At 39.0% G+C, this 15390-nt stretch overlaps 1 protein-coding gene across 1 annotated transcript in view; it reads left to right on the plus strand.

The window, feature by feature from the left end:
- LOC133631147 (tyrosine-protein kinase CSK) overlaps positions 1-15390 on the plus strand; it is a 118412-nt gene that overhangs the window by 85147 nt on the left and 17875 nt on the right. Inside the window, exons 4-5 of the mRNA XM_062023252.1 lie at positions 1523-1635; positions 11479-11698. Of these exons, the coding sequence (XP_061879236.1) occupies positions 1523-1635; positions 11479-11698 (333 nt within the window). The remainder of the gene's footprint in view (positions 1-1522; positions 1636-11478; positions 11699-15390) is intronic.

Raw genomic sequence — 15390 nt, forward strand, 5'->3', positions numbered from 1 at the left:
GGAGACAGGTCTGGACTACAGGCAGGCCAGTCTAGTACCCGCACTCTTTTACTATGAAGCCACGCTGTTGTAACACGTGGCGTGGTGTGGCATTGTCTTGCTGAAATAAGCAAGGGCGTCCATGATAACGTTGCTTGGATGGCAACATATGTTGCTCCAAAACCTGTATGTACCTTTCAGCATTAATGATGCCTTCACAGATGTGTAAGTTACCCATGCCTTAGGCACTAATACACCCCCATACCATCACAGATGCTGGCTTTTGAACTTTGCGCCTATAACAATCCATCTTAGATGAGCTCGGGCCCAGCGAAGCTGGCGGCGTTTCTGGGTGTTGTTGATAAATGACTTTGGCTTTGCATAGTAGAGTTTTAACTTGCACTTACATATGTAGCAACGAACTGTAGTTACTGACAGTGGTTTTTTTAATTGTTCCTGAGCCCATGTGGGGATATCCTTTACACATTGATGTCGCTTTTTGATGCAGTACCGCCTGAGGGATCGAAGGTCCCCTTACGTACAGTGATTTCTCCAGATTCTCTGAACCTTTTGATGATATTACGGATCATAGATGGTGAAATCCCTAAATTCCTTCCTTTAGCTGGTTGAGAAATGTTGTTCTTAAACTGTTCGACAATTTGCTCATGCATGTGTTTACAAAGTGGTGACCCTCGCCCCATCCTTGTTTGTGAATGTGGGATCTGAGCCAAGGATCAATCAATCAATCAATGTTTATTTATATAGCCCTAAATCACAAAAGTCTCAAAGGGCTGTACTGTCGTTGTGGCTTGTGCAGCCCTTTGAGACACTTGTGATTTAGGGCTATATAAGTAAACATTGCTTGATTGAATGACTGAGCATTTAATGGAAGCTGCTTTTAAACCCAATCATGGCACCCACCTGTTCCCAATTAGCCTTTTCACCGGTGGGATGTTCCAAATAAGTGTTTGATGAGCATTCCTCCACTTTCTCAGTCGTTTTTGCTACTTGTGCCAGCTTTTTTGAAACATGTTGGAGGCATCAAATTCCAAATGAGCTAATATTTGCAAAAAATAAAGTTTTCCAGTTCGAACGTTAAGTATCTTGTCTTTGCAGTCTATTCAATTGAATATAAGTTGAAAATGATTTGCAAGTCATTGTATTCTGTTTCTATTTACCATTTCCACAACGTGCCAACTTCACTGGTTTTGGGTTTTGTAGAAAAACACAAGAAATGGTGGTCTTGTATTTGAAAAATAAGTTTTGGGAACACCACTAACTGTGTTCAACCATTTAGCATTGGATAGCAAAGCCTGCCCCGAGTAAGGTTCCAGGAACCTTCCAAAAGTCCCATTTGGCAGAAACTAAAAAAGTTCCTGAAGAACTAAATCTACCCGGGAAGTTTTTGGTGGTAAGTGGTGGAAAAGGGTCTAATGTGACATTAAGTGGCAAAAGTGGGAAATCATCATAGGTCCCCTTTTAAATTGTCTGTGTTTATGCTTTTAAAAGCTTAAACACCTGTTTCTTTCTTTTTTTTCTACAGGATCCCAACTGGTACAAAGCAAGGAACATCGTGGGCAGAGAGGGCACCATTCCAGCAAATTATGTCCAGAAGAGGGAAGGCGTCAAGTCCGGAGGGAAACTCAGTCTCATGCCGTGAGTTCCGTGAACCCTCTGACGGTCTTCTACTTTCAAACCTTCAAATGCTTTTTACAAAACACAACAGCATTAGTCAGACAGGAAGAGAGGGACGCGTTTCTAAAAGAGGAACTTGCAACGAGACATGCATGCAAATCGGATAAGCCAGCAAAGGACACACAACAAACATCGGTCGACTGTTTTGACTTTTCAGCTCCACGCCAGACGCATTGTCCAGTTTGTGCTTGGCCAATAAACCATCCGATCCATAGCTCAAAGCTGCGTAGTGTGACCCTTATCATAAGCCCAAGAGGAAATCAATGTGGAACGCGGCGGGAGAATGCAGCCATCTAACCTTTGTACCCTTTGCTCCCACCCGGCAGCTATGAGCTCGGGTCATTGGGTCACCCAGCTCTGGCATGTTGTTACGTAACGAACATTAATAACCATTTTGCTGCACTGCCAGAAAACTCTTTTGTTTTCGAAACCGCACAAGAGTCTTCTACACTATAGAAGTTGTTTAAAGGGTTGTCACTTTTGATTAGCCTGAACATGTCACCCACATCTGCTCTTCTTAAAGCCCTGACTGATTGCTTGAAGAATATACGCAGTAACAAATATACATGTTGACCTGTCGTTGCTCGAGAGGGGCCGTTTTGGGACTTGTTGATCCGCTTATGAATTGGCAACAGATGTTTTTCTGAGACCGCCCTAACTCTTTCGGGGTTACATAATTGGTTCAGCTGTGGTCTTCTGTCCCCACTCTGACCCGCTGATACCCGACAGGGACCAGCGTCCATCAGCTAGCCGCCCACCCTTTTTTGCTGCCCCCATGTGGTCGCGCGCAAGGAAAACTGCATCTTAAATGACGCCGTTGTTATAACTATGTGCTTGTTTGTATTTTCCTTGGATATTATAGTTATATTTTTGCCTAAATTTTAAGGTCGCAAAGGCACATTTTGGGCAAAGAAAAACATTATTTGCAAGCATATACATGCTAGTCTGAGGGAAAATTAAACTCAAGTGAAAAATAAAATAGTTTTGAGCAAATATACTGTATTTTTCGGACTATAAAGCACACCGGTATATAACCTGCACCCACTCAATTTTAGATTTTTTTTTTTCCATATCCTCTTAAGGCCCAAGCTGTTTGTTTACATGTTTTTTTTATTTCTCTTTGCTATTTGGGCTTATTGGACCCTAATTAGAATAAAAACAAAAAATCATCTTTTACTATGATGTACTTAGTCCATAAGTGCACAAACATGTACTTCATGTGTAGTGACATGCACATTTTTATTTTTACTTTTTTTTCCAAATTCCATTGTATGTTATACTCTTCTGACACCACCAGATAGCAGTATAAGTGTCCATATGTCGGCATAAGACCCCAATTCAGTAGTGTACACAATTTTGGAAATACGAGCTAAAAGGTGCTGTCCACACATGTGGCCACTAAGGCCTTTAGAGGATATATTAGCCGCACCAAACTATAAGACACAGATATATACGTTGTGAAATGGGTTATTTACACAGAAAGATTTTGTAAATGTTTATTTAAATACCTTAATTGTATCCAAACAGTGTCTGTAACACTGCAGTAAATCGACTGATCAAACAAAACAGAAGTCATTCTCATGGTCATAGTAGCTGCGGAAGCTAGCTCTCCAATCAGCAAAGCAGACTCAACTCCACGGTGATGTTTTGGTGAATTTATGAGGAATTTGTGAAACTGGAACAATACAAAAAGAATGCCATAGTGAGGTAATAATACTAAGACAGACACTCGTAAACGTGTTAGCATATTAGCTAATACTAATAACGCTAGCTTCATTACATTACGATAGCATGTACAAATATGCATGAAAACACTCCTACAGACATCACACACAGGACGGTTTAGTAAGTAAGAATTATTTTACTTATATTGTAAAACTTACAAATGTTGTTTGGAGTGATGAATGAAGAATCAGTACGAGTAGAAACCGTATGGACAATTAAGAAGACAGAATGGAACTTCCAGTTTAAAGCTTAAACAGCAGTAATTAATCCAGCAGCACCTGCACCTCCAAAAGATGGCGCCATAGCACAAATGATAACATGTCATCTTATGTGTTTAATAAAAAAATATTTGTTTCATAACCGTCAGCGAAGTAGAATCCATAAATTAGCCGCACTGTTTTATAAGCCCGATGGTTCAAAACGTAGGGGGAAAAAGTAGTGGCTTCTAGTCCTGAATTTACGTTAAATGTATTTTGTGCATTTTTGATATTATGCATATTAACATGCAATGATTATTGCTTTCTGCGCAGGCAAACCGCTATGCTCTCTTACGTCCTCATGTCTTCCTCTCTCTCTCAACCTCTGCACTACGCGCCTTCAGTTTTTTGTTCTCTGCACTCGTGCAAATTTTGGCACAGCATTATGTTTGTGCTAAAAAGATAACCAATCAGAGAACTGCACAAATGTACGCTCTAATTAACTGTTACATTGCAGACAAAAATACAAAAAAAACAAAAATTTTAGAAAACGTTACCCTCAACGTTTAGGTTCAAATAACCAAATTAATAAAACAACTTAACCTGTGTGGTTGTGCTGCACCAAGTTGCTGTCAAGTTGTTACAATAGCATGAATGTGCTTGCCAAGTAAATTTTTCTGTGCTCAAAATCTGATTTTGTGACCTCAAAATTAAGGCACAAATATAACACCATAGGATATTACTACTACGTTAAATCACAAGTAATCACAGATTATTGTAATACAATTTTTTATAATATACCTGAACATGACCTACTGATGAAAGAAAATCCCACCAAATCAGTCTTCTCAGTTGCTCTTCCATGTTTTCTCTCGGATTATTGCTCGTTAGGGAGCCTCCCATCCCCCGGTAGAAGCAGCCTGCTTCTGCGGCTGATCTAATCAACTCGAAGCGCATTAAGCTGCTTTGCCACAAAGCCCTCTGCTGTCAGCGGAGGCGGAAGGCCGGAGATGAGGACGGCTGGACGGACGAATGGATGGATGAAGGCAGCCGCTGCAAATGGGCTAAATCAATTAGTGAAATTGAATGGCCACCGGTTCACCAGCCGACACTCGCAGACATAGAGTCTTTGGGGCTAATGCAGCTTTTTGCCGCGGCAAATGACATGGATCAATGACATATGCTAATCAAACAACGCACTAAGAGGAGAGAGTCCCGAAAGAGTAACCTGGCTTCTTGTCTGTGTAACTTTTATATGTGTTGTATTTGGCCTGGGCGATATGGCTGAAAACTGTATCATGATATAAGTAGGGATGATACTCGAAACCGATTTTCCCGGTTGTTCGATAAAAAAAGAACCGAGTCCTCGGACTCGAATCCCTTTTTGAGAACCGGTACCCGTTATCGAGACCACTATAGTAAAGAAAAAGAGTTGGTTCTTTATTCGAATCCCTGGGAACGAATCCCGTCCCGACCAGAAATTCCCCGTGTGACATCACAAGAAATGACGTCACGTAGCTCAGTCATTAGGCGCAGATAGCGAAAGTAGGAAAAAAAATGGACCGGAAAAAGTGCTCCAAGGTGTAATAAAGTTCAAAACAAAAGGTATAATCCAATGAATAACTTTACTGAGAGATTTGAGCATGGTACAAACACATGACCAACACTTTTACGACCAACCGGAAACATAGCAACCAGGCTAGCAACGCACCTCCTGTACGGCAGCTGTCGCAACGTTCTTAAAGCAACTGCAGCACATACATATATATATACAATATATATGACATGATCTCCCTTTTTTAACTTTTGTTTTTCTTTCCTTGTAAACAAAACAAAATCACACTGTATATGTGTTGTCTGTCTAATTATAAACAATGCAGACAAGGCGTGTTGGCTGTGTTCTTGACGTTTACTTTCACAGCGTGCTCATAACCTCATTCTTAACTGCCGGATGGCGACATGCAACAACACTTTTCGGGGCTACCGCGCATGCTCGTCACTCCCGTTGCATGCTGGGTAGTGTAGTTGTTATATTCCCTAGCTCATAACATCACATATTTCCCCCTATAAAGAAATAATGTTAACTCAATAAAGTGTATTTCTTTTTTTAGCTTTAACTTTTCATTTTTTAGCATTGTAACCACAATTGCAAACAACTTTTCTCTTCATAGAATTTTCTTTCAATAAAGAAATAAAGTGCAAAAATGTCAAAGCATCATAACAAACAGTTATGTCAAATAGCAGCAGACGTGCACTTTTTGGAGAGCTGTATTATTTTCAGTTTTGTGCCCAAGGGACTGATTTTATTTAACACTATATTATTATTTATACACCTATAGTGATCACAGAGACAGGTTGTTTTTGTGTTACTGTATATATTTGTTTTTCTGAAAAATCCCACTTAATATACTTTGGGTAACAACAGTCAATATTTATTTATTTTATTTTATTTTTTTAGGGGGGTAACAGTCAATACGTATTTATTTATTAGATTTTATTTTTTTCTTGTATAATGAAAGTGAGCTTTTGTAAAACCAAATATTGTGTTTTTTTCCATATACAACAACCTATCTGGACTCGATAAGAGAATCGATAAGGAATCGGTTCGATAAGAGGATTTAATAATCGGCTCAAACTCGATAATTTCTTATCAAACATCATCCCTAGATATAAGTCTTTTGGATCGGTGATATTAATAATTATGACCAACTGAAAATATGGACCAGGAACAAATATATTAAATGTTAACATTTGTATTTCAAATGTAACATTCCTCTGATTATAATCCATTCAGCTATCAAGGCAGAAAGGAATTGAACAAGCATGGAAAACACTCAATGTAAACACAATTCTAAAAGCACATTGAACCCTTAAAAATAACCTCCTAAAATGAAGGTGCACAAATAAGGAATACGTAAGAAATGCCTAATAAAGTGTAACACAATAGTGCAAAAGGCGAAAATGTAAACCTAGAGAAACCTGACAAGAACTATTTTCTGCAGGTTTAGTGCCAGGAAGTTATCGCTGTGTAACATTTAATTTTGTCTGTTATTCCTATTTAAGCATGGAATAGCATTTGTTATGCATTAATTATTGTTTAAATGTTATTGGACCAAAATACTATTATTTTAAAGTCGCACATGTCTTTTATTAATAATTTATTTTATTTTTACAGTCCTACGGAGCCCCTAAAGGGACATGGGAATTTTTTTTTTTTTAGACATGTATCTCCTGGCCACGAGAAAGTATCTCGTGGCCACGAGAAACTTTCTCGTGGCCACGAGAAACTTTTTATAAAAAAAAAAAAAAAAAAAAAAAAAAATTAATTTTTTTTTTTTTTTTTTTTTTTTAATAAAAAGTTTCTCGTGGCCACGAGAAACTTTCTCGTGGCCACGAGAAACTTTCTCGTGCGCACGAGAAACTTTCTCGTGGCCACGAGAAACTTTCTCGTGGCCACGAGAAAGCATTGGATGCGTGCTGATGGTTTAGTGTGTGTTAAAATGGCAGTTTAGGAGTTAATATGGCTGTATTTCCAGATAGGACTTTCCCCCATGTGTGTTGTGGCAAAATGTGAATGCTTGATTAGTAGGTGTGAGACAAACACTTTATCTTCCTGGTTATTGTAACGCTACGTGTTTGACATTATTTAAGACGTTATCATGCCCGGGAAAGGACAGTTTTCCTCTTCTGTGGCTGTGGGGGGTGGGCGTGGCTTGCGGACCTGCAGCGAAGCGGAGTGTGTCAGTTAGTCCGATGTTGATGTCATCAAACTTCTTTCTTGCTTGGAAGATACACACACAATTGTAACTGTTATTTCTTCCTGCAATTAATAAATATGTACAACGTGTTTGGATGTATTCATTTATGTAAAATTGTCATTAAATGTAATATTGCCTGACAAAAAGTGATACGACGTACGTAATATTTTGATATTTACACATCGCATATTTACACACGCGCATCTGACTAGAATACCCTTATGTGCATTACATATATCAACATCAGCTACCTACTGTACTGTTTACTTGTTGAAATACCCTTTTTAGAACAAATATCTACCCACATAATTTATATGTGTATATATAATATATATATATGTGTATGTATGTATATGCATATATATATATATATATATATATATATATATATATATATATATATATATATATGCATATACATACATACACGTATATATATATATGCATATATATATATATATATATATATATATATATATATATATATATATATATATATATATATATATGCATATACATACATACACGTATATATATATATATGCATATATATATATATATATATATATATATATATATATATATATATATATATATATATATATATATATATATATATATATATATATATGCATATACATACATACACGTATATATATATGCATATATATATATATATATATATATATATATATATATATATATATATATATATATATATATATATGCATATACATACATACACGTATATATATATATATATATGCATATATATATATATATATATGCATATATATATATATATATATATATGCATATACATACATACACATATATATATATTATATATACACATATAAATTATGTGGGTAGATATTTGTTCTAAAAAGGGTATTTCAACAAGTAAACAGTACAGTAGGTAGTTGATGTTGATATATGTAATGCACATAAGGGTATTCTAGTCAGATGCGCGTGTGTAAATATGCGATGTGTAAATATCAAAATATTACGTACGTCGTATCACTTTTTGTCAGGCAATATTACATTTAATGACAATTTTACATAAATGAATACATCCAAACACGTTGTACATATTTATTATTTGCAGGAAGAAATAACAGTTACAATTGTGTGTGTATCTTCCAAGCAAGAAAGAAGTTTGATGACATCAACATCGGACTAACTGACACACTCCGCTTCGCTGCAGGTCCGCAAGCCACGCCCACCCCCCACAGCCACAGAAGAGGAAAACTGTCCTTTCCCGGGCATGATAACGTCTTAAATAATGTCAAACACGTAGCGTTACAATAACCAGGAAGATAAAGTGTTTGTCTCACACCTACTAATCAAGCATTCACATTTTGCCACAACACACATGGGGGAAAGTCCTATCTGGAAATACAGCCATATTAACTCCTAAACTGCCATTTTAACACACACTAAACCATCAGCACGCATCCAATGCTTTCTCGTGGCCACGAGAAAGTTTCTCGTGGCCACGAGAAAGTTTCTCGTGGCCACGAGAAAGTTTCTCGTGCGCACGAGAAAGTTTCTCGTGGCCACGAGAAAGTTTCTCGTGGCCACGAGAAACTTTTTATTAAAAAAAAAAAAAAAAAAAAAAAAAAAAATTTTTTTTTTTTTTTTTTTTTTTTTTATAAAAAGTTTCTCGTGGCCACGAGAAAGTTTCTCGTGGCCACGAGATACTTTCTCGTGGCCACGAGATACTTTCTCGTGGCCACGAGATACATGTCTAAAAAAAAAAAAATTCCCATGTCCCTTTAGGGGCTCCGTACAGTCCTGTATTTTTCCTACCTGTTGTTTCCGTACACCCGTATAGGGAACGGACAAGGGTTGAAAAGATGAGAGGTGAGTTTAGCTAAGGACTACGGTCTAATTGTAGAAAAAAAATAATAATAACAAAAGAAAACTGCCATATTGTCAAGGTGACTTTTCCTGTTTTATCAAAAATGTACTCTCTCTCTGCAGCACTCATTTGTACTTTTTCTTCTCACTCCATGCAAAGAATCAACAGCAGGTCAACAAGATTGTGTAACCATACTTGATACTGTTTTTTGATTGGCTGTTAGCATGTCACTTTCACTGATCAGTGACCACTTCCTATTTTGCTAGTTTACCAGAGCGCGAGTTCCTTTGTTCATGCAACCAATCTTGCTTTGTAACCTCCGGTTTCTTCTCCTCATTCAATGTGTATCGCTCTCTGCACCTGAGCATGTTTGACAGTTGAATTAAATGAGCAGAGTGAAGCCTCTTTACAGTCATCCAATATCTTTGTTTCGGTATGAGCATGCGTGGCCGCCAGCTGACACACAGAATACACAGACATCGCCTCGCTAGTCGCGACTAATTAGAGAGAAGTACTGCTACGTAACATAAGTTAAAAGGAAAAAGATGATTATAAAGCAAAATGTCCCTGTGCGGGAATATTTTATTTCCAAACAGAATGAGCAATATGAGCCCTGCAACGTGGACAAACAAGCAAATATGGCAACAAAAAAGACAACAAAACAAACCTTTTTCCAATTGGGGGAAAAACTGCACTTCAAGGTGTTCAACATTTATTGAAGTGCAATTCATGCTAACAGAGAATGAGTCCATTTTATTTTTACGTTTGTTTACCTGTTTGGGATAATAAAGTTATTGACCTTCCTATTATATTATATCATATTGTTTGAAAAGGTACCTTTTATTAGTATTATATATTATGAATACATAGTGCTCAATTCGGCCAGAGTTAATGTAAACTTTTCAACTATTCAACAGTATTATTGTCAAATGCTTAAGTTAAAGTTAAAGTACCAATGATTGTCACACACACGAGGTGGGGCGAAATTATTCTCTGCATTTGACCCATCACCCTTGATCAACCCCTTGGAGGTGAGGGGAGCAGTGAGCAGCAGCGGTGGCCGCACCCGGGAATCATTTTTGGTGATTTAACCCCCAATTCCAACCCTTGATGCCGAGTGCCAAGCAGGGAGGTAATGGGTCCCATTTTTATAGTCTTTGGTATGACTCGGCCGGGGTTTGAACTCGCAACCTACAGATCTCAGGGCGGACACTTAAAATGATGTATGTACAATGATTTAATCCTTTTGCCATATATAATGACTTGCAGTGGGATATGGGCATTGAATTATTTTTAGGTTGCATTAAAAAGCTTTCAGCTAGATTTGCTGATACCTACAGAAATCCCGACTTACTGTAGCTGTGATACAAAACAATAACAATTGTGTACACAGTGTGGCTGTGAGGTGAGTCTCTTCACATTTAAACAATCGATTTTGTCGCGTGTACATCGTTTTATTTTAGCGTGTTTGTGGTGGGAACATATTGTACTGAGCTGCCAGGACAGCGACTTGAGCACTACAGTCTTTAAGCTCCGACTCTATAGCTGCTAATACACAAAGAAAGAAAAACACACTTGTGAAGTTATTTTTAGATCATTTTGGTGGGATTTGTTGTTCCCGCTGCACTTTTATAGTGAAATCCTGTTTTTATGATGAATTTAGGAACTGAGTCACTGGGTTTTCTCTAAAATACTATTAGATGTTTTTTGCCCTTTCCTGTTATTGCGGTGCTGGCTTTTCAGCTCCCGTGTTGAGTCCGAACTTGGTGTGTGTACAAGTGTACTGTTGCTTTTGGACCTGAACAGACTTACACTTTTTTATGCAACCTACTGAAATGCATTAACCAGGACAGCAACTTGAGCACTTAAGTGTTTAACTTCCGATTCTATAGTTGCTAATACACAAAGAAAGAAAAACACACTTGTGAAGTTATTTTTAGATCGTTTTTGGTTGAATTTGTTGTTTCCGCTGCACTTTTCTAGTGAAATCCTGTCTTTATGATGAATTTAGGAACTGAGTCACTGGGTTTTCTCTAAAATACTATTAGATGTTTTTTTGCCCTTTCCTGTTATTGCGGTGCTGGCTTTTCAGCTCCCGTGTTGAGTCCAGACTTGGTGTGTGTTCAAGTGTCCTGTTGCTTTTGGACCTGAACAGACTTACACTTTTTTATGCAACCTACTGAACAGTGCAAGAAGACTTCAAACCGTGTTGCCACGCCCCTCACTGCCATCTCCTCTCATTCCTCCCGACTTGTTCCAGCTGGTTCCACGGGAAGATCACGCGGGAACAGGCGGAGCGGCTCCTCTACCCTCCAGAGACGGGCCTGTTCCTCGTGAGGGAGAGCACCAACTACCCCGGCGACTACACCCTGTGCGTCAGCTGCGACGGCAAGGTGGAGCACTACCGCATCATCTACCACAACGGCAAGCTCAGCATCGACGAGGAAGAGTACTTTGACAACCTCATGCAGCTGGTAGAGGTGAGCAAAAGACATCAGTGGTTTAGTCATCCCGGAAACTTGCTGTCATGATTCCAATACGAGCGTGTTGGAAGGCCAGTAACCTCACGGTGCTGATGAAACATCCTGCCCTCAAATTGCAGCTGTGCCGAGTTAAGAGTGTACACACAAACTTTGCCCAGTTTTTCTACATCAAAGTTTGTGCTGGAAGATCTTGATCTTTAAAGCATTTGTGTGAGGGCAAGTACAGTACAGGCCAAAAGTTTAGGCACACCTTCTCATTCAATGCATTTTCTTTATTTTCATGACTATTTACATTGTAGATTGTCACTGAAGGCATCAACACTATGAATGAACACGTGGAGTTATGTACTTAACAAAAAAGATTAAATAACTGGATACATTTTTTATTTTCTAGTTTCTTCAAAATTTGCCACCCTTGGCTCTGATTACTTTTTCGCACACTCTTGGCATTCTCTCGATGAGCTTCAAGAGGTAGTCACCTGAAATGGTTTTCACTTCACAGGTGTGCTTGAAGCTTATCGAGAGAATGCCAAGAGTGTGCAAAGCAGTAATCAAAGCAAAGGGTGGCTATTTTGAAGAAACTTGAATATAAAACATTTTTTCAGTTATTTCACATTTTTTTGTTAAGTCATGAAAATAAAGAAAACGCATTGAATGAGGAGAAGGTGTGTCCAAACTTTTGGCCTGTACTGTATATCGTTCTAATTAGAGATGTCCAATAATATGTGACTACCGATATTATCAGCCGATAAATGCTTTAAAATGTAATATTGGAAATTATCGGTATCGGTTTCAAAATTATCGGTATCTGTTTCAAAAAGTTAAATTCATGACTTTTTAAAACGCCGCTGTGTACACGGACGTACGGAGAAGTACAGAGCGTCAATAAACCTTAAAGGCACTGCCTTTGCGTGCCGGCCCAGTCACATAATATCTATGGCTTTTCACACACAAGTGAATGTACGCATACTTGGTCAACAGCCATACAGGTCACACTGAGGGTAGCCGTATAAACAACTTTAACGCTGTTCCAAATATGCGCCACACTGTGAACCCACACCAAACAAGAATGACAAACACATTTCGGGAGAACATCCGCACCGTAACACAACATAAACACAACAGAACAAATACCCAGAATCCCTTGCAGCACTAACTCTTCCGGGACGCTACAATATATCCCCCAATATCATAGTAGTATCGACTAGATATGTGCCTGAAGTTGATATCATTACAGTGGATGTCAAGTGTAGCTCCACCAATGGCATTTGTTTACATTGTGACGGCAGTGAGCTACGGTGTGTAGTGAAGCATGTTTAGCTTTTCCTCGTCCTGTAAGAAACTTACTTTATTTGTCGCCATGGAGACAAGGATTGGTGATTTAGAAGTAGCTACAACACTGCAGACTGCGGATGGACTTTAGCCGCTAGCTCGCTAGCCATGTCTTAAAGCACCTCTTTCTGAGGGCGTTTCAGTGTTATAACTTCACCTTTATTGTTAGTTTTTAAGCCAAAATGCGTCTGTTCTCCCTTTTCTGTCTACACACTGTGTCTGTAAGTACGCTGTGATTGTGTGTTGCCGAACATGCTCGTAAACCAGCAATGACACGACGTGACGATGACGGGGGGTCCCGGGTGGAGGACCGGTACTTTTTAGAGGCGGTATAGTACCGAATATGATTCATTAGTATCGCGGTACTATACCAATACCTGTATACCGTACAACCCTAGTATCATGATAAACCGTGGTAAAACTTTGTGATTGATAACACTGATAAACTCATGCATTGGTGACACTTTTCATTTACTGGAGAAGCAAACAAGCTCAAGCTAACAAGAGACATTAGCGTCTTTTACCTATTTTTTTTTTACCTACCGGTTTTTTCGGACTATAAGTCGCTCCGAAGTATAAGTCGCACCGGCCGAAAATGCATAATAAAGAAGGAAAAAAACATATATAAGTCGCACTGGAGTATAAGTCGCATTTTTTGGGTACATTTATTTGATAAAACCCAACACCGAGAATAGACATTTGAAAGGCAATTTAAAATAAATAATAGTGACAACAGGCTGAATAAGTGTATGTTATATGACGCATAAATAACCAACTGAGAACGTGCCTGGTATGTTAACGTAACATATTATGGTAAGTCATTCAAATAACTATAACATATAGAACATGCTATACGTTTACCAATCTGTCACTCCTAATCGCTAAATCCGATTAAATCTTATACGTCTAGTCTCTTACGTGAATGAGCTAAATAATATTATTTGATATTTTACGGTAATGTGTTAATAATTTCACACATAAGTTGCTCCTGAGTATAAGTCGCACCCCGGCCAAACTATGAAAAAAAACTGCGACTTATAGTCCGAAAAATACGGTAGTTTTCCCAGTGAGCAAAATCCAGCCATCCATCCTCTTACTTCCGGTCCAACAAAATGTTAATGGATGAAGTTCCAAATGATAATGAATGAACCAAAATAACTTTGACCATTTAGCGCTCACATCAGGTTTCGCTCAAACATCTCACTTCCTTCAAAGCCTGTCTAATCCGTTGTCGGCGCACCGGAACGCAGATTGAGACGTTCTTCCTGTCAGATAACAAGAACCGCTAGCACTGACTGACTGACGCTTTTAATTGGACCGCTGTGGACGAGGAGGACCGCGACTCTAGAATCTGTGTGTGTCCAGGCTCATGTTTCTGCCTGCCTCATGTCAACCTGGCAGCATCCTGCTCTCTTTGTCATGCATCTTCCTCATCCTGCCTCTCTCTCTGGTCTATCTATAGCTGCTCCCCGCCCGCATTCCCCTGCGTCTTCCCTCTTCGCTGCCGTCGCCTGCTCAAGGATTCCTCGCATTCTTGTGTGTTTTCTTGCCGGGCCTGCCCCTCTCCCTCCGGCCTGTCGCTGCCACTGTGATGTCATACATGCCGATGTGTGGCCTAAGTTAGAACCCTTTAATGAAATATTACATGGCATATTTTTTGCTCATCCGTCCATACACATTGTGCCCATGTGAAAGTCTTACATAATGTGTTTGCATCTCAAGTCCCACTGCTCCTGGGGACTTCTTTCACCACAATGCCCCCTGGTGGTTTTTGCCACAACTGCACGCCGTGCCTGATTCGACATGCTGCAGTTTTGTAATTAGTTTTGCCGTAAAGTCGTCTTTTGCCCTCCAGTGCCCCCATGTGACTTCAGAAGCGGTTTCCTACACATTACTGCACCGACATTTCACACGCTCGCTGCTTCTCAAAATAAGTAATCCTGTGGCCCGCATACCCACAGCCTTCACTGGGCGACACCCACACACTCACATCCTGTCGATGTCCAGCAGAGGTTCTTCTTTTCCCTTTTGTCTGACCTTTTACTTGTCGTCACATCCTCATCACATTACTGTCACTCTTTTTTTCAGCCTTTGCAATGGACACGTAGCAATGATGTCATCGCTGTCCAATGACAAGCAAGCATGGCAGAGTTGCATGTGTTCAAGTTTATTTCCATCATGCATATAGTAACAATATGGTACATCACACATTTCCAGTTTCTCCTGACTTGTCCGACGTGGAGTAGGAAGAAGCGGAGCTTATTTAATTCCTACCTCTTTTCCATTTCATAGAAATTACATTACATTCACTCCCTCTTCTCAGTTTGCACGCTATTTAACTCCATAAATAATATATA

The sequence above is a fragment of the Entelurus aequoreus genome, linkage group LG02 (genome assembly GCF_033978785.1).
Source record: "Entelurus aequoreus isolate RoL-2023_Sb linkage group LG02, RoL_Eaeq_v1.1, whole genome shotgun sequence".
Lineage (NCBI taxonomy): Eukaryota > Metazoa > Chordata > Actinopteri > Syngnathiformes > Syngnathidae > Entelurus > Entelurus aequoreus.